This window comes from Chiloscyllium plagiosum, chromosome 42 (genome assembly GCF_004010195.1).
Source record: "Chiloscyllium plagiosum isolate BGI_BamShark_2017 chromosome 42, ASM401019v2, whole genome shotgun sequence".
NCBI classification, from domain to species: Eukaryota; Metazoa; Chordata; class Chondrichthyes; order Orectolobiformes; family Hemiscylliidae; genus Chiloscyllium; species Chiloscyllium plagiosum.
Genome location: NC_057751.1, coordinates 9,797,494 through 9,818,005, shown reverse-complemented (window position 1 = coordinate 9,818,005; position 20,512 = coordinate 9,797,494). Strand labels below are relative to the sequence as shown.

The window sequence follows — 20,512 nt, the reverse complement described above, 5'->3', positions numbered from 1 at the left end:
TGTGCCCATGGCTACCCCTTTGGTCTGGAGGAAGTGGGAGGATTCAAAGGAGAAATTGTTGAGGGCGAGGACCAGTTGGCCAAACGAATGAGAGTGTCGGTGGAAGGGTACTGTTGGGGGTGTGTTTTACCCACAGTAGTGTCATCAACCCTTCTGGAGACAGTAGGAGATGATCTTAGTCAGAGCCAGTTTGTTTTCTGAAACAGCTGATACTTCAACTGTGGGATGTTGCCAACCTCAGTTAAAGCTGCTCCTGTGGCAGCAAGGATTCTGCAAAGTTACTATTTGACTGGCACAGAACAAATCTGCTATTCCAAAGCAGTCCTTTTAAATTAGTTTCTTTGTGTACAACTTGACCAATTGGTGAGTGGATTGTCACTGAGGTCAGTAATTGTGAGTCTCCACTACAGCCATGAAATTAAGAAGGCGTCAGAGCAGAGTCAGTCTTTTGCCCAAGATCAAGATGGGCAGCGAAAGACAGGTTTGAGTGCAGGTCACATCCCTGCCCCCTTTGTTAGGTAATTGTGGAGGGGGTAACAGTTTTAAATTGGAATTGCAGAATCTAACTCTTTGCTTCTCCAACACTGAATGGGCTTTCAAAACACCACCTCGAGTGATCTTCCTTTGTATAATCTCCTCTGTCTCGAAACATTTGCATGCTTGAAAAAAGACAGAATAGAACAGCACATGAAGAGATTTTACTTTGAAAGGCAATTGATGTCCCTGAATCCCTGAATGAACCAGATTTAACTCACAATTTTCTTTCCTGCTAGTTTTTCATAACTGCTAATTTGCTTAAATTATTGAATGCTGAATTCCTTTTTCTATTCACCCAGCTCTCCAGCTCTTCATCCTTTCTCCCACTAAAGCTATTGCAGAGGTGAGTGACCAGTTTTTCTTTCTTCCTTCAGCACTCTTTTGATACCATGGAATCCCTCACAACAATAAGCTGCATTCATCCAGCACCCTAAAACAACAGAATGACAGGGAGACAATATCAATCTCAAATGTCATACCTTTCAATTCAGAAAATGAACATTAAATATCTGTAACAAGGCTGACTGATCTCACTCTTTCCATCTGGAGCTGCAGAACAGAACTAGTAATAGAGTTGAAACATGATTGAGGAGGTCATTGAATGTTATTTTGGCATTCTATCAGGAATTTATAATTTATCTGAAATATATAATAATTATTTAAACGAGCAATCCATCTGTTCATTCTCAGAACTTGATTTCAGCCCTGAATATTACAAGAGGATTTGTACTTCAATATGAACTATTTACAACAGTAGCATTTGGTCTCCTCTGTCAGAATTCAAGCTGGCTTTGGATGGGATGATAGCTTGACCGACTGCTATTTCTGTTGTTCTGATTACAGAGTCAGAAAGGATCGTCTCTGTTAACATTGTTGAGAGATCCCTACATACTGATTGCTGCCGGTAAGCAGATCCATTGTTTACACATTATCCCAGGAAGGATTGAGTTTTCAGAAATATTTGCGTGACTTTTGATTTAGGATGGTTTTCAGAAAACCTGGCTTCTGAGACACTCTGCAGATTTCTTCGTGAGCGAATAAATTATAGATGTTAATCTAGAAAATGGATAAGAAGAGAATTCTTTCACATATGTGTGCCTCAAAGCATGTGTCTCCAGAAATTTGTTGTCGGAAAGTTTCAGTGATAGTGATAGAATTAGAATACACAAAGTGAAAATTATGATTGTGTCATGGTTATGCTAGTGGACTCGTAATCCAGAGCTACAGCCTTACAATTCAGGGAAGTGCTCATCCAAATTGCCATCATTTTCACTTTATTCTTTACTCACATGATTTGGACATTGCTGGTCAGGCCAGCATCTACTGCTGATCCCAAATTGGAGACAACACCTTAACAGATAACCACACTGGTGTGGATCTGGAGTGAATTTGTGAGCTGAGGGAGGCAGGATGGCTCATTTCCTTCCCTGAAGGACAATAATGAACTAGTATGTTTTTTACAACAAATCAGTGTGGTCACATGATTGCCACTCGCCTTGCTTTTTTTGTTCAAATTACCGATTTCTGTTGAATTCATCACTGCCACTGCTGTACATGAATTCAAGACCTCAGAATATTAGCCTGGGTTTCTTCATTCCTAGTCCAAGGATATTACCAACACACCAGCGCCTCCTTTAAACTAAAGCTGTCAGATTGTTGGAAAAGGTCTTCTGGTTCACAGATAGCCATTAGGGAAGGAAATCTTCCATCCTTATCCAATCTGGTTTCATACATGACTGTGGTCCCACACCAACGCAACTGATTTTAAACTCCCCTCTTAAATGGCCCAACTGGGTCTTATCAAACAGCTCACAGTGGTTCAAGAAGAAGGAGGTCCACTGGCACCTTTCCAGGCCTTGCCAGTGACTCCTGAGAATAACTTTTTAGAGGAACACATTACAAGGGAATATCATTTTTGATTTCAAATGATTGGGTTGAAGAGTGGCTGGCAATTTGTCGTTCTGAGGCACCAAACTAGAATACTGGGATAAACAGAGCAAAAAGGTGTACGAGGAGGCTCTTTGGTCCAGGGAGCCTGTTTCACTGTCCAGTATGGTCATGGCTGACCTTCTCTCTCAATGCCATACTACTGCTCTGTCTCCAAACCCTTGACACGTTAAATGTCTTTGAAACATCGAAAACAGAAGCAAGAGAATGGTCGCCTGATACATTTAATGTTCAACTGTTGAACCTTCTCCAATGTTCTAAACACAGTCCTTTTCTTAGAAATTCATTTCTCCTTTAGCTGCTATTAATTGTGTGCACATAAAGTGTATCCAAGCACAGTGGTGAGATATAGAAGGATTTAATTACTTGCACTTAACTTTAAGTGCACAGGTAAAGAAAAATCTTAACGAATGGAGCTTATTTGGTTTCTTTCTCATCTGAAGGGGTGAGGGTGAATTTTTCATTTGCTCAGATTTCCAACATTGAGTTGTCAAATGCACATTTTAAATATTTCTTCTCACAGAGGGTTATGAATCTTCGGAACTCTCTTCCCCAAAAGGCAGGAAAAGCAGACTGTTTGAATATTTTTAAAGCAGACATAGATGAACTTTTGGTTAGCAAGAGAATGAAATGTCGTCAGAGGTAGGTGGGAGTATGGAACTGAGGTTACAACAATATCTTATTCACTGGTATAGCAGGCTCAAGGACCAAATTGCCTTCTCCTGCTCATAACTCCTTCGGGCAAATGCATGTATTGATTGAAAGTTGGGCCTGTTATTTATTTCAAGGAAGCCTGTGCTTCTCAAATATGGCCATCGCAATGCTGGACCAGGCGCTACCAATCTGGATGATGAAGACCATGTGTTCTCCTAAACTGCACTTGGGTATGTTGCCACAAATATCAAGTTGAAACCATTGTCTGTGTGGATGTGAAAGGCTGAGGCAGAGTCACCTTGTTTGCCTTTTTCCTGACCTGGATGTTCTCTTCTGGCAGGTTTGGCTTTCTTGCCATCCACAATCAGCTACTTGATGGGCACAAATCTCTTTGGTGTTCTCGCTAACAAAATGGGCAGGTAGGAGCAATTTGGGATGTATGTATCAAGTGCTCCAGAGATGTTCTTCATATCCTGATATTTCAGAAACAATAACATCCTTTTAGATGACTTTCATACTGTGGACTATCTCTAGCAGGAACACTTCAGAAAGATTGATTTAGTTATCAGAGGCTGAGGGGTGACCTCATAGAGGTTTATAAAATCATGAGGGGCATGGATCGGATAAATAGGCAAAGTCTTTTCCCTGGGGTGGGGGTGTCCAGAACTAGAGGGCATAGGTTTAGGGTGAGAGGGGAGAGATATAAAAGACACCTAAGGGGCAACCTTTTCACGCAGAAAGTGGTGAGTGTATGGAATGAGCTGCCAGAGGAAGTGGTGGAGGCTGGTACAATTGCAACATTTAAGAGGCATCTGGATGGGTATATGAATATAAAGGGTTTGGAGGGAAATGGGCCGGGTGCTGGCAAGGGGGACTAGATTAGGTTGGGATATCTGGTTGGCATGGATGGGTTGGACTGAAGGGTCTGTTTCCGTGCTGCACAGCTCCATCTCTATGACTTTGGGATATTCTGAGATGGGCAAATGCAGGGCAGAAATTCAAGTTCTTTCCTTCTCATTCTGATCTGTACCCCTGGACTTTGCTCCAAAATCAAAAGCTCTCCTCTTAAGCCCTCCCCACATATTTTGTTCTGAAGGTGATGACTCATGCTGAATCACACTCCAGTGCTGACCAAAATAGTCTGAAAGTGAGTGGTAGCATCACAGCTAATTCCATCCTGGACTCAGATGCACTTCCCAACAGGCAATCACTGGTCAGCAGGCCAACACAGGAACCCAGGCTTATTTGCTTTCCCCTGCTCAGAGCTCAGAATTCCATTGTACCTATCCTCAAATCCCTCATTCCTGCCATCCGGCAAAGTCTGGGAATGAACCTCGCAGCCTTTTTGGTTAAACATGCTGAGCTGGAAATTTGAGTGCAGAGCTTCTTCAAATATTGTTGCATGTTCCTGCTAATTACAGTTTACAACACTGTTTACAGAAAAGTGAATTTACATTGGGTCAGCTGTTGGTACTAACCTGGTTTGAGTGAGTTTGATCTCCTACTGCATTGTTATTCATCAATCACAATGAATCATTGCTGTATCTGTACAAATGGTACAGATTTAACTGCTTCAGCAGAAATTCTTATCCTGCACAACAGAAGACTGCTAGCAATGGTGCAATTAAAAATCTGGCATCTGAAAGAAATCAGAGCGTCCTGACTAGTCCAAGTGTTCTGTTATCTGCACTTTGATTCCATTCCATCACCCAGAGTGTGTTTTGCCACTGAGGAATTCTGATAAGTTTATGGTGAACTATGCACAACATAAATGCAATGGTCAAATTAGTATAGCAACTGTAACTCTCACATTATTTCATTTGAAGAAACCCCTTCTGACAGATCTTATAGCTGTCGAGAGTGTAGTGCTGGAAAAGCACGGCAGGCTAGGCAGCATCAGAGGAGCAGGAGAATCGATGTTTCGGCCATAAGCCCTTCATCAGGCATGAGGCTTGTGGGCCTGGGGGGCTGAGAGATAAATGGGAGGGGGTGGGGTTGGGGGGAAGGTAGCTGAGAAAGCAATAGGTGGATGAAGGTGAAGGAGAAGGTGGTAGGTCGGGCGGGGCGGTGCAACGGATACATGGGAAAGGTGATTGACAGGTCAGGAGGGTGGTGCTGAGTTGGAGGCTTGGGACTGGGATAATGTCGGGGGAGGGGAAATGAGGAAATTGTTGAAATCCACAATCATGCCATGTGGTTGCAGGGTCCCAAGGCAGAATATGAGGCGATCTTCCTCCAGGCAACAGATGGTAACGATTTGGGGGTGGAGGAGGCCCAGGACCTGTATGTCCTTGATGGAGTGGGAGGGGGAGTTCAAGTGTTCAGCAACGGTGCGGTGGGGTTGGTGGTGCGGGTGTCCCAGAGATGTTCTCTGAAACAATCTGCAAGAAAGGGTCCTGTCCCACCGATGTAGAGGAGACCACATCGGATGCAACAGATACAGTAGATGACATTGGTAAAGGTACAGGTACATTTCTGTCGAATGTGGAAAGATCCTTTGGGGCCTTGGATGGAGGTGAGGGGACTGGTGTGGGCGAAGGTTTTTCAATTCCTGTGGCAGTAGGGGAGGTTCCAGGAGTGGGGTGTGGGCTGGCGGGGGCGCGTGGACCTGATGAGGGAGTCGCAGAGGGAATGGTTTCTCCAGAATGCTGATAGGGGTGGGGAGAAAAATATATCTCTGGTAGTGGGGTCTGTTTGGAGGTGACGGAAGTGGCAGAGGATGACGCAATGTATGCGGAGGTTGGTGGGATGGAAAGTGAGGACTAGGGGTTTCTGTCCTTGTTGTGTTGGGAGGGGTGGGGTTCAAGGGCAGCGGTGCAGGAAGTGGAGGAGATGCACTGAAGGGCATCGTCAACCACATGGGAAAGGAATTGCGATCTTGGAAGAAAGAGGCCATCTGGGATTTTCTAAGGTGGAACTGGTCATCCTGGGAACTGATGCGGTGGAGGCGGAGGAATTGGGAATAAGGGATGTGATTTTTACAGGAGGAAGGGTGGGAGGAGGTGTAGTCTAGGTAGTTGTGGGAGTAAGTGGGCTTGTAGTAGATGTCTGTAGTTAGTCGGTTGCCGGAGATGGTGATGGAGAGGTCCATGAAGAGGAGGGAGGTGTCTGAGATGGTCCAGGAAGGGGAGGGAGGTGTCTGAGATGGTCCAGGAAGGGGAGAGAACTGTGAAGCTGTATAAAATGAAGGGACTGGAGTGCATTGTTTATGTTACATTGCTGATACTTCAGAGGCTAGGTCTCATTATCCAGAAAAGAGAGTTCAAATACCATGGTATTATTCAAATTCAAAATCTGTAAATGAAAATGTGATTACAGTAAAATTCCAACTGGTTTTCTAGTTAGGGAAGGAGGTTTGCCAACTTACTGATCTGCCTTCAGTCACACACCAAGGTAGATATTGCTCAAGTGTCCTCCGACATGATCCAGAAAACCCCTCCATTGTTCGATCTGGGCAATAAATGGAAGTGTGGCAATAATAACATGTGGTATTCAACATTTTAAATATAATTAACATGGAGAGTGGGTGCAGAGCTCAGAAAGAAATTAGGAATTGTGACCAAAAGCTGAAGGAACATGTTTGAAACAGCTACCTCATGTAAAGCAACTTTAGGAGAACCTCTCAAATTGCTTATTGACAGGCAGAACCATGTGCAATTAATGGCAAATCACTCCAGTAGATTGAGACCTGGCTGAATACCTGTAGGCTGAAAATTGCAGTCAATAGATTTGGATCTGCTTGAAGACTGCTCGCCAATGTTGTTTCTCATTCACTAACTTTACTGTTTACCAAGTTTATCAATAATCTTGGAGAATAAACCACAAGTTGTGAATGACCCCAAAATGTATGTGGGAGTTGGAACTATGGAGGAGCTTGAGCACAGAAAGCAGATCTTGTTGGATAAATGGGCTCGTGTTTACCAAATGATGTTTAACTTCAGGACATGCGGTGTTTCTCATTGGGTAGATCAAATGCTGAGTATATTACCACAGAGGAACAGAATTAAAGACAGGTGAAGGAAAGAGATCTGGGCATTTTAGTGTATCTTTCCCTGAAGATCCAAGAGCAAAGTGTAAAGTTAAAGCTATTAAACAGATAGCAGTTCCTCAACAGAGTACAGTTTCAACAGAGTACTTGGTATTTCTGTTCTGATTTTGTACAAGACAAGAGAGGCAGCAAGATCTGAGAGCTGATGTCTCAAGGCATTAATAGGTAAGCCAGTAGGTGATTGGTCAGTAGTTTGGTGAGCTTGACATTTGTTTCTCTCAACTCAGGAAGTTGGTTGCATGAGGACTGTATTAAATTTATGGCTTAATGACTTAAATTATTTCATGAAGCTAAAAATAATTGTTAGGGGAATATTTCAAATCTTGAAACTCTCACTCTCAGAGAAAATACAACAAAGCTGGAAGGGCAGGTGCTGTGCTGCAGCTGAAGCATGTAGGAGCTGCTGAACTGCAATCTGATCCACGGCAACCACATTGGTCGTAAGCACCTGCATTTGAGAAACTTCAACTCAATGAACTGGAGCCCAAGTTTTGGACACAATGAACCATGTGTGTTCCAGGAACCAGAAAACCAACCTACGTTTTCTACCACTTTGTCGATAGTCAAGTACAGGAGAGTCTAACTACAATTGAAAGGGATATGGGAATCTGGAAAGTTGCACTGAAGAAGCCACAGCCCTTGCACTTGTCTAATAGGTGCGAGGTTCTTGCATCCTGTGTGGAAGACAGTGGGAACTGGAGGAAAGATGAGCAAAGTGACCACACCACTGTGATACAGAGGGCCATTCAAGTTGAGGGACTACAGAGAAATATGGTCATAGAAAAGGAGAGTGCAGGGAAAGGTGTGACACCATTCTTGGCAGAATGAAGCTTAAGTCCCGTAGGGTATGTTGCCAGTGTTAAATACATCTCTTGAGAATTTAGAGTGAGAACAGAAGGATCCAATTGTTGTGGTTGAACATAATACCAACCACACACGTAGGAAGAAACTTCTGCTGAAAGAGTATAAGCAGCTTGGGGTGAAGTTAAAAAGCATGCCCATAAAGACAATAATCTTCAGATTACTCCCCAACCATAAGCAAATTGGCATTGGATGAAAACAAAGGTAAATTAAATCAGAGAAATAAATGTCTGGCTCAAAGATTGGAATACTGACACAAATACAGGGGAAACAAGAACAGTTCTATTGGGATAGACTTCATCTAAACTGTGCAAAGATCAGTGTCCTGGCAAATCAAGTAATTTGAGTTTAACTGTATTCAGATTAAGGAAAATTGAAAAACTCCATAAGAAAAAACAAGGAATAGTAACTTCTCACTTATAGGTGTATTTTTATTCCTGAATGACTTTCTACACTGTCAGAACCCAAAGTTTTACCATGCCAGAACTCCAGCTTGGGGTTGCATCAGGAGCAAGACCTTTCTTGATTGGAGCATGGATTCCAAACTGGATGTAGCATTTCTAACAACCTGCAAGTTTAAATATTAAAACTATGGAACATTCTGATACATTTCTCAGAAAAGGTTACCTGATAAAATTTGGTTACAATCCAAAAAAGGAGATATTAGGATAAAGCCCTCCAAGTAGTGGCTTTTAAAAAATGTATGAAAGGAGAACAGAGAGTTAAAAGTAGGAGAGGAACAGACTTTAGTATCTGAGCAGCTGGAGGCACAACTACCAACACTGGAGCAATTTAAGCTGGATACACAGGATTCAGGACTGAAGGAGCACAGGGGTACAGTCATAGAGATCTTGGAATGCGTTAAAGATGAAAGAAGTTAGTCAGATAAGAAGTATAAAGCATCGATCTAAGATGGTGGCTGAGTAGGATTCCTGAGACAGAGCTCATCCACTCTGTCCATTTCCTTTTTTTTTGCCTTTTGGTTTTTTTCTCTCTCTTCTTACCAATGGCTGGGGTGAAGCTGCATGGACTCATAGACTCAGCACGGACTCCTGGCCTTGAGGTGAAGTCACCACGGACTCCCAGCCTCATGAGGCTCAAAGTAAAGCCAGCGTGGACTCCTGGCCTAGAGGTGAATCCAAAGCAGACTGCTGTCCTTGGGTGAAGCCAACATGGACTCCCAGCCTTGACAGTCTGGAGGCAAGGCTCAACACAAACTGGAGGGGAGGTCCTGGCTTGGACAGGAAGCGAGGCCTGACATGGACTGGAGACCAACGCAGAGTCATCTGTTCCATCTTCTCTACCTGGCAGGACTGTAAATCTGAACTTTTTATTGCTTTGTTCTTCTAACTTATTCCTAAGAATCTGCAGCTAGGTACATTTGAACTGAAGATGGTGCTGCAAGCAGTGACATTGTGAACTTTTCATTGCTCTCACATGATCAGATGTGACAATAAACCTAATTCTAATTCTGATTCTATAAGTCATGGAGTTTTTAATTAGAGTTAGGGTTAGTAAGTTTGCCAATGACACGAAGGTTGGTGGAGTTGTAGATAGTGAGGAGGGTTGTTGTAGGCTGTAACGGGACATTGACAGGATGTAGAACTGGGCTGAGAAGTGGCAGATGGAGTTCAACCTGGAAAAGAGTGAAGTCATTCATTTTGGAAGGTCAAATTTGAATCTAGAATACAGGGTTTATGGGAGGATTCTTGGGAGTGTGGAGGAACAGAGGGATGTTGGGATCTACATCCATAGATCTCTCAAAGTTGCCACCTAAGTTGATAGGGTTGTTAAGAAGGCATATGGTGTGTTGGCTTTCATGAGCCGGGGGATTGAGTTTAAGAGCCACGAGGTTATACAACAGTTCTATACAGCCCTGGTTAGACTGCACATGGAATATTGTGTTCAGTTCTGGTCCCTCATTATATGAACAATATGGAAGGTTTAGAGAAGGTGCAGAGGAGATTTACCAGGATGCTGCCTCAACTGGAGAGCTTGTTTTATGAAGAAAGATTGAGGGAGCTAAGGCTTTTCTCATTGGAGCAAAGAAGGATAAGAGGTGACTTGATAGAGGCGTACAAGATGATACAGAGACTTTTCCCCAGGACAGAAATGGCTATCACAAGGGGACATAATTTTAAGGTGATTGGAGGAAGGTTTCTGGGAGGTGTCAGAGGTCAGTTCTTTACAAAGAGAGTTGTGGGTGTGTGGAATACACTTCCAGCGGTGGTGATAGAGTCAGATACATTAGGGACATTGAAGTGACTCTTTGAATAGGCACATGGACGACAGTAAAATGAAGGGTACGTAGATTAGTTTGATCTTAGAGTAGGATAAAAGGTCGGCACAATGTCAAGGGTCAAAGGGTCTGTACTGTGCTGTACTGTTCAATGTTCTGTACATGGGCAGGAAAATTTTAAAATTAAATTTATGGTGAGGAAGAGCAAAAACCAATAAAAATCGGCACATACAAGGATGAATGATGAATGGATCTTGATGCAAGCAGAGATAAAGGCAACAGATAAATATGATCCTTCAAGCACAATTCCACAATTATTTCAATTCAGTGCAGCTGCAATGATTGAAAAGGCGAAGGTACAAACTTCATTTCAGGGCCTTATTCAAGTGAAAACAATCACACTGTTACTTCAAAGAAATATGGAACAACAAGGCTTCAGTGATAGGAATACGCTCCCACAACAATTTGGAATAGTGGAATCAAGGGTTATGGAGATAAGGCAGGAAGAGGATACTGATTAGGAATGATCAGCCATGATCATATTGAATGGCGGTGCAGGCTCGAAGGGCTGAATGGCCTACTCCTGCACCTATTGTCTATTGACTATAATTTGCATCTGTGTGTACCTTTTTAAAAATGCTTTCTCTCTGTGTATTTGCAGGTGGCTGTGTGCCCTGGTTGGAATGGTACTTTTGGGGATAAGTATAATCTCTGTAAGAAGTTTGGTTTGATTTTCAGTTTATTTCACTTGATACATTGTACCATTTTTATTTCAGTTGAGTGTGCAATTTTCTTGTCCCTAACCTTGTTTCATTTATGCCTTAGGTTCCTCTGGCAACCAACATTTTTCTGCTCATTGTTCCCGGATGTGGAGTAGGTTTTTCACTGGGTTAGTAGCAGACCACTGTGAATACATCTCAAGTCAGAAACAGACTTGCCAGTTATCCTTCAATATCTATCACCTTCCTTGCAGATACCTAGTTAGGTCTTCACAAAAATCATGTCTCTCACATTTTAAATCTTAAAAGTGCCAAGTAAAGGGAGGCTGAAAGATAAAAGGTGAAAAAGTATCCATGGCTTAACAAGGAAGTGAAGGAAAATGTATAGGTAGAAAATACATCATACTGCAAAAGTTAGAAGCACTCTGGAGGATTGGGAGAACTTTAAATATCAGCAAAGGGTTGCTTAAAACAAAACCAAAAGGGCTAAGATGGATGACAGAATGAAACTAGAAGAAACATATGCACTGATATGAAAGCTTTTATAAGTGTGTAAAAAGGGAGAGAATAGTAAAAGTAAATGTTGGCTCTTTAGAGGATAAAAGTGGGGAAGTCAGAATGGGTAACTCAGAAATGGCACAGGCACTAAGCCAATATTTTGTCTCGGTTTTCAGAGTTGGAAAATAACAATTTCTTCCCAAAAGCTGCAGTTACTACAGAGGAACTTGGTGAAATTACTATAACTAGGGAGAAGGTATTAAGTAAACTGGCCTGTACCCTGGCATATTAAAGGAGATGATAGCAGAGATAGTGGATGCATTAGTTATGATTTTCCAAAATTCCTGGATTCTGGAAAGGTACCAGTGGATTGGAAACAGGCTAATTAGACATCCTTATTCAAAAAAGGAGACAGGCAAAAAAATTGGGAAACTATAGACCAGTTGGTTTGACCTTGACAGTGGGGAAGTTGTTGGAGTCAATCATAAAGGAGGAGATAACTGAACACTTGGAAAACAAAGCTCAATTCACCAATGTCAGCACAGTTTCATGAAAGGCAAATTGTGTTTGACAAATTTGCATAAGTTCTTTGAGGATGTAACCAGCAAGATTGATAAAGGGGATTCAGTGATTGGTGTATATCTAGACTTCCAGAGGGTATTTGACAAAGTGTTACATAAAAGACTGATTCTGTATGAATTGCAGGAAGTGGGTTTGCAGGTGTAGCATACAATAAGCAAGGCAAATTGAATCCCGGTATTTATTGTAAAAGGACTGAATGATAAAAGTAAAGAAGTGTTGTGACAATTATGTAAGGCGTCAGTGAGATCACATCTGGAATATTGTGTCCAGTTCTGCTCTTCTTACTGGAGGAAGAATGTGGTGGGACTGCAGGCAGTTCAGAGGAGGTTCACAAGTTTGGTTCCAGGGATGAAAGGGCTGTTGTGTGAGGAGTGTTTGAATAGCTTGGGCTTGTACTCGATTGAAATATATGAAATGCTAAATATGATTGATAAGGTGGGTGTTGAACAGATGTTCTCCCTTATGGACAGTGTTAAACAAGAGGGCACAGATATAGAGATGAGGAGAAACTACTTCTCTCAACGGGCTGTGGAACTCACTGCCACAGAGTCCATTGGAGGCAGAATCAATCAACAAATTCAATCAAGAAATAGATACGTTTCTGATAAGGAGCGGGATAAAGGGTTATGGGGAGCAGACAGAAAGTTAAGACCGGGATAAGATTAGCATGATCATGCTGAATTGCAGAGCGGGCTTGAAGGGCTGATAATTCTGATGTTCCTATATTCTGATAATCGAATCATTCATTTAAAATTAAGTACGGTTCAGACTTGTTGAGAAGAGCAGCAGAGGCCATAAAGATAAGTGTCATGGAAAGAATGCAAATCAGAAACTCTGAAGGAACTTCTTCAGCAGCAGTGGTGAGAATGTGGAACTTGCTCTCACAGGGAGGGGCTGAGATGTAGTTCAGGGAGGTTATTCACCATAAGCACGAGAGAAGAGAACAGAATACTATCTAATCTCATCGTGTTCGATGAGGAAAGGTGAGAAGAGGCTCAAGGGAAGCAATTTTAGGATGGATATTAATCTTGATATCCTGTGTATATCATATAGTAAAAAATCATTTTTAAGGATAATTTCTTTTTGATTTCGACTGGCTCGAAGTCAAAAATTTACCGTCACCTTCATGTTCACAAACGTCCCTTCCAGCAACTCCAATGGTTTGATTTACAGCAGCTCAAGGGCAACTAGGGATGGGCAATAAATGCTGGATCAGTCAGTGATACCCACATTCTGTGAAGGAAGTTTTAAAAAGCCTGATCGTATGGCCTCAAAACGACATTGGAACAATGTAATATTGTGCACCGTATGACAGTGCACTCCTCTTGTTCTGAAACCCCTTCTCCAATGTAAGTGGACACCAGTTTAACAATGTGATAAAAAAATTCAAATGCATGACAGAGGGGAATTATAAAACACAAGATGGGACTGAGCCACATAATGAGGCATGAAGACCAAATGCTTGATACAAGAGGTAGGTTTTGGCAAGAGTGTCTTAAAGATAGAAAAATGAGGACAAGATGTGTAGGAAGGGAATTTCAGACTATCACAGAGACACTGAAGGTGCAACCACCAATGATGAGGCAACTAAACTGAAAGCAAATCTTGAAGATGTTAGAAATCTGAAAAAAAAGTGCTGTAAATATGATATGTTAAGCAATTAAGGTTCACAAGAGGTCAGAGTTAGAAGAATGTAGATAGCTCAGAGGGTTGTGGAGATGAAATGTTTCATAGAGTTACGGAGGGGTAAAGCCTTGGGACCAGTTTCAAAACAGTGAACATTTTGAAATTCAAGATGTGTCCTGACAGGGAGTCAAAGCAGCTCAATGAGCACAGGGCTGAAGGGAAATGGAATGCAATGTGAATCAGAACAGGCACACAGATATTGAAATGCCCCTCAAGGTTACTTTCATACAAATAGCAGTTACTGTGGTGTTCCTGGGAGTGTTTTGGCTTTACTGAGGAGCAACTAGAGCTGCCCACAACAATGGAATTGCAGCCAAAGTAAGAGTCCAAGAATATTTTTCACTTCGATCACTGAGGAAGTTTTCTGAGTTCTGAGGAAGCTTCAACTTGAGTTGGAATCTCACATTTGGAGAAGTCATGAGTGCATATACCAGGAACAGTGTTAGTCTCCAAGTCTGAGGGTGGGAATTGAATTGGTTGCCAATGATGGCACCGAGCTTGCTGACACAGTGCAAGTGAATGTGCAATCCAAAATTGGTCAGGCTTTAAAATGATCCTTCCAGGAAACTCCAGTGATGAAATTGCCTGTTCCACTTTCAGCTGGAGACCACCTTGCCAAACAGGAAGGGAGAAATTTATTTCAGGAATTATAATATTCCCGAAGTCCAAAAGTTTAACAGCCTTCTATTTTAATGTCAGGTCCTCACTAAATTGATTCAAGATGAACCTTGGTCCCTTTAGTTTCACAAGTTAAGCTGAAATGGAGATCGGAATTGCACAGAACTGTGCTGAAATCCTTCCACTAAGGGAGACCTAAAGAAAAGACTGACTCCCTAGATCGCAAGTGGAGGTTACCCAAAGCTGTTCAGTGGAAGGTTTGGGAGACACACTCCCAAACCCCACATATACTTGATACGATACAGCTTCAGTCAGATCCTGGATTTAGAAATTATTATTGTGCATGTTTATGGGTGGCACTGCTGCCTCACAGCACCAAGGTCCCAGGTTCGATTCCAGCCTTGGGTGACTGCCTGTTTGGAGTTTGTACATTCTCCCTGTGTTGCATGGGTTTCCTCCGGTTTCCTCCCACAGTCCAAAGACGTGCAGTTCAGGTGAATTGGCCATGCTAAATTGTCCATAGTGTTAGGTGCATTAGTCAGAGGGAAATGGGTTTGGGTGGGTGATTCTTCGGAGGGTCGGTGTGGACTTGTTTCCGCACTGTAGGGAATCTAATCGAACGTTGCAGCCTGAATTCTGAGTGTGTCTTTTGATATGACCAGGAATGACCGATTCCTCCATGACTCCCATTATGGGTTACCTGGTGGACATTCGTCATGTATCTGTGTACGGCAGTATATTTGCCATCGCTGATGTGGCGCTTTGTGTAGGATTTGCAATCGGTAAGTCAAAATGATTGTCTTCTTTGATGCATGTTTGCTTAAATGTAAGTCTCTCAAGCTCTCTGAAAGCGTCCAGTGATAAAGCTGAGGTGGGCTGTTTGCTTTCCCACTCCAGCGGTCTGAACTACTGCAAATTTACACAGTTCCTCACAGTGTATCAACCTTCACTTCTGCAGCTTCTCAATTTTATCCAATGATGATGTTCCAACATTTCCTCCAATTCTAAGTTTCTTGTTTTTTTTCACGAGGGCACGGCCTCTTGCTGAATGACTATTCCATTGGTATCTGAGACTCCTCTGTCTGTCCTTTGCTTTTCAAGTGTTGTCGAAGAAAGAACCAACAAGGGCACAACACGTGACCTTGTTGCTGCTTTCTTGGATGCTAAAAGACCCATGTTTTCCTTATTCAGTGTTTGCCTGCCAACACTGCAAGAGGTTGAAGGGACCACTTACCTGCATCACTGTAGAGTTTTCAATTAATTTTCATATTCATTAGTCATGTCAAAACACCATGGTCAAAGTGTCAACTCCATTGATACCCCACTCAGTGCCTCCCTGCAACTCAAGGTTGACACCACACCTCTCACTCATTCTTAGTTTTCTGTTTTGTCATCAATTTCTTCCACAATGCCACAGTCTATCCTGAATAAATTTTAATTTAACTCATGATTTTCCCTGTGAGCTATTGTCATAAGGTTTTCTGCAGATCCAAATACGTCAATAACCTGCACAGTTTTGTTTCATTTTTCTCAAACAAAATCGAACCGCTCCTGTCCCTCGCAGACAGGTAATTAAGTATGAAAACTGTGTGCATTGTTGTCATCTAATACAGTCTAAAGGGGTGCGTGGGACATAATAGTTTAAGGGAATGGGTAATGGATGCTATTGAGTTTAGGATTAATTGGGTGAGAATTGTTTGTATAAATATGGGAGCTAATAATCAGTGAGTATGAGTTTTGTGGAGTCTGATGACTGAAACTAAGTTCTCAACTAAGGTGTGGACTTAGAATCTGTTCAAAAGAAATCTCAAGTATAACATGCTTGTCTCACATAAAAAATGAAATGTTGTGCTTACCACCCAGGCCCCTCAATGGGAGGAGCTATTGTCAAAGCAATTGGATTCCATTGGCTCATGGTCATCATCGGAGTTATTAACATATGCTATGCTCCACTTTGTGTCTTCCTAAGAAATCCCCCGAGCAAAGAAGAGAAAGTGGTAAGAGTCATCATATTATAAAAACAATTTCCTTCCAGAAGGTGTGGGGAGAATGGAAGGATCAGAAGAAGGGAAGGATGGAGACGAGGAAGGATGCACAGGAAGGACTGAAAAGAATGCAGGAAGGAATGGAGGAAAAGAAATAAATAGGAAGGAAGGAAAAATGGAAAGGGATGAGTGCTTTTTGGAAAAACAAGTTGTGTTTTTATAGCAACTTTTATCACCACTTCATCACAGATAATGAACCACGTTTGAATTGCAGTCATTGTTGTCGTGTAGGACACTATGCAGATAATTTGTACACAGGAAGCTTTTAATTAGTTCAGGGGACGTGGGTGTTGCTACCTGAGCCAACATTTATTTCCCATCTCTAATTGTCCAAAAGGCTGTTGTGAGTCAATCACATTGCTGTGGGTCTGGAGTCCCATGTGGGCCATACTGGGTAAAGATGGCAGTTTCCTTCACCAAAGGACATCAGTGAACCAGATGGGTTTTTCTGACAATTGACAATAATTTCATGGCTATTGGACTCTTAATTCCAGATCAACTCCCAAAAACAGCTGTGTCATCATGGCCAGATAACCCATTTCTATGGTGTTAACTGTGCAATAAGTGGGGATAACTCTACTGTTGTTCTTAGAAATAGTTTGGTGGGATCCTTCACATTCACCAGAGAAGGTAGGCAGAGCCTTGGTTTAACGCCTCAGACAAAAGGGGACAGGTCAGCCTTGAAATGACCCCCTCTCCCTCTCCCTCCTTGGGTGATGCTTAAACCATCACCCAAGGCTGGTGAGGGCAATAGAGGAAAGAGTAACAGTCAATGAAGTGAATGAGTTTGACAGCAACCAATAGGTGAGTGGGAGCAAACAAGATTGTTAGGATAGAGGCGAATGAATGGGGAAGTTAGGGAAGAGCAAATGAATGAATGAATGATGAGCAAAGCAGAAGTGAGCTTCAAAACCAATCAGAATTCTGCTCTCAATTCACTGGCAGGTTAGCCTGACCTGTGGTAAGATTTTATACTCTGTGAAGAAAGATGAGATTGCAAAGTACTTGGAAGTGCGTGGTCAAATAGGGTTGAGTCAGGCATGGCTTCGTCAAGAGGAGGTCATGTCAGACAAATCTGTTATTGAGGAAGTAACTGTCAAGTTTGACGAAGGAGAGCCAGTAAATATGATCTATTTGGCCTTCGACAAGGTACAGCACAAGAGGCTGCTAAGTAAGATCAGAGCCGATGGTGTTCGGGGCAAGCTACTGGCATGGATAGAGGATTGGCTGACTGGCAGAAGACATAGTGTAGAAATAGGGTCTTTTTCAGGATGGCAACCAGTGACTAGTGGAGTTCCACGGGTGTCTGTGTTGTGACCACAACCAATCACATTCTACATTAATGATTTGGATGATGGAGCTGAGGGCACTATTGCTAAATTTGCAGATGATGCAAAGATAGGTGGAGGGGCAGGTTGTGTTGAGGCTGCAGAGGGACTTGAAAAGGCTTGGAGAGTGGGCAAAGAAGTGGCAGATGGAATACAATGGAGGGAAGTGTAAGATTATGCACTTTGATAGGAAGAATGGAGGTATGAATCATTTTCTAAACAGGGAAAGACTTAGAAAATCTGAAGTACAAGGGGACTTGGGAGTCCTAGTTCAGGATTCTCTTGAGCTAAACTTGCAGGTTCAGTTGGCAGTTCAAAAGGCAAATGCAATGTCAGCATTAAGTTTGAGAGAGCAAGAACACAGAGCAGAAATGTACTGCAGAGGCTGTACAAGGCTCTGGTCAGACCATATTTGGAATATTGTGAGCAATGTTCAGCCCCATAACAAAGGAAGGATGGATTGGTGTCGGATGGCGTCCACAGGGGACTTACAAGAATGATACGCGGGATAAAGGGCTTGTCATATGAGGGGTAGTTGAGAACTCTGGGTCTGGCTTGAGTTTAGCAGGATAAGGGGGTCGGGGGGGGGGGGGGGGGGGGGTGCGGATCGGATTGAAATTTACAGGATACTGAGAGGTCTGGAGAGGGTGGATGTGGAGAAGATCCAATAGCAGGAGAGACTAGGACCCAAGTGCATAGCCTCAAAGTGAAGGGATGACCCTTTTGAACTGGGATGAAGACAAATTTAATCAGTCAGAGGGTGGTCAATTTGTGAAACTCATTGCTGCAAAGTCTGCAGAGGTCAAGTCATTGACTGTATTTAAGACAGAGATCAATAGGTTCTTGGTAAGTAAGGGGATGAATGGTTATGGGGAGGAGGCAGGAGAATGGTGTTGAGAAACATATCAGCCATGATCAAAGGTAAGAGCAGACTCAGTATGCTAAAAGGCCAAGTTCCACTCCCATATCTTATGGTCTTATGGAAACCACTGAATGGTTTTCATTCCAGGCATATCGAGGGATATTTTTCCAAGAAGAGAAGGCTGACTTATCTCTATGCTGGTCTGGCTTAAAACCCAGTGGGGTGATTTTCTGGTTAATGTATTCCTGTTTTCTTGGGATGATCAGATCATTCCACAGTCCATTAATGTTTAGGCCTCAGTGTATGGTCACACCATTGGAAAGAAGTTTCAAACAAACCAAAATTCACAACACATCTCTGATAAATGAATAATATTGTTGGCTGAGGATCAGATGATCTTCAATTCGTCCCATCCTCCAATGGTTTAGATTCTTTTGGGTTTTTTCGGATGACCTGTGAGATGAAGGCTGTTTCTCCTACAGATAAACAGAAAATATCTCCTGGTAGTATTCAAAGGTGAGCAGGGGAGTTACCTACAGTATCCTTGCAAAATGCTTATCCCTCAATCCAAATTGCAGACCACTAGGTCACTGTCACATTGCTGTTTATAAGACCTTGCCTTGAGCAAATGGTCATGTTGCCAATCCTGGAACAATGACTCCACTTCAAAAGTGCCTCATTGGTTGTGAGGGGTTTGAAAAAGTTCTGAGGTCATGAAGGACACGAGATGAATGTGAGTTCTCTCCTTTTGAGCAGCGTGAATGCACTGGATGCATTCCTGGAAGAAGACTGCGATATTGATATATGAACATCTGTAGATAATTATTCAATCCTCTTTTTTCATGGAAACATGAGTTTATTTTGGACGGGTAAAACAGGGTAAATTTTTATTGGATGTCCAACACTAACTATTTTGCTTTTATCAACAGGCAATTTTGTCTCAGGACAATGCTGTGAATACTCATCATTACACCGCTGAGCGGGACAGCCTGGAATTCACTGCAATAGAGGGTAGAGATGAGGAAGCAGGGAATAAGGAATAAATTCAGAATAAAGGCTAGTATATAGATGGTCAAAGGCCCATAACTCCTGTGTTCATTGAAATCCATTTAAACAAAAGCATACCTTCATTCTATTTGCCAGAATCTCAAATCAGCCAAGCTGCATTACACAACATGGCAATAAAGATACCATCAAGGAACCATTGTACTGAAAAAGGCAGAATACATTAGATTGTAGGAACTCTGTTGATTCTACACTGAAACAAATTCTTCCAACAAGTCAGCAGTAATGCTCCACCAAGCCTCCTCCCACACCACTTGATTGAAATGGATCGAGGTTTGTTCGCTGAGCTGGAAGGTTAGTTTTCAGACGTTTCATCACCATACTAGGTAACATTATCTGTTAGTTTCTGGATGAAGCACGTGGCATGACCCACTTTCTATTTATGTGTTTAGGATTCCTTGGGTTGCTGATGTCATTTCCTGTGGTGATGTCATTTCCGGTTCTTTTTCTCAAGGGGTGGCAAATAGGATCCAAGTCAATGTGTTTGTTGATAGAGTTCCGGTTGGAATCTTGTGCATGTCTCTGTTTAGCTTGTCTTAGGATGAATGTGTTGTCCCAGTCAAAGTGGTTCGGGTTTCTGGACATGTTTTGTCTGCTTGTTGGGGCTTGTTGCTGAGAAATCGGCGGACTGTGTTCACTTATGCAGAGCAGAGGAAAATCACCCATTCAGTGTATTCAAAAAGAACAGGTCCCTAATGAATACAGTCCGCCTATTTCTCAGCAACAAACCTCAACAAGCAGACAAAACATGTCCATAAACCCCAGTTACTCTCCCCGACATCAAAGACATCTCAGAAATGACTGCCAGTCTATTCAGACCTCT

The 20,512-nt window shown here is 42.4% G+C and overlaps 1 protein-coding gene across 1 annotated transcript in view; it reads left to right on the top strand.

Moving 5' to 3' along the window:
* The window catches only part of LOC122543095 (chromaffin granule amine transporter), a 35,440-nt gene extending 15,431 nt beyond the window's left edge, over positions 1-20,009 (top strand). The window contains exons 8-16 of the mRNA XM_043681346.1: positions 837-880; positions 1,381-1,441; positions 3,273-3,368; positions 3,479-3,557; positions 10,948-10,999; positions 11,112-11,175; positions 15,052-15,171; positions 16,253-16,386; positions 19,554-20,009. Coding sequence (XP_043537281.1) covers positions 837-880; positions 1,381-1,441; positions 3,273-3,368; positions 3,479-3,557; positions 10,948-10,999; positions 11,112-11,175; positions 15,052-15,171; positions 16,253-16,386; positions 19,554-19,667 — 764 coding nt within the window. The 3' untranslated portion in view covers positions 19,668-20,009. The remainder of the gene's footprint in view (positions 1-836; positions 881-1,380; positions 1,442-3,272; positions 3,369-3,478; positions 3,558-10,947; positions 11,000-11,111; positions 11,176-15,051; positions 15,172-16,252; positions 16,387-19,553) is intronic.
* The last annotated feature ends 503 nt before the right edge of the window (positions 20,010-20,512 follow it).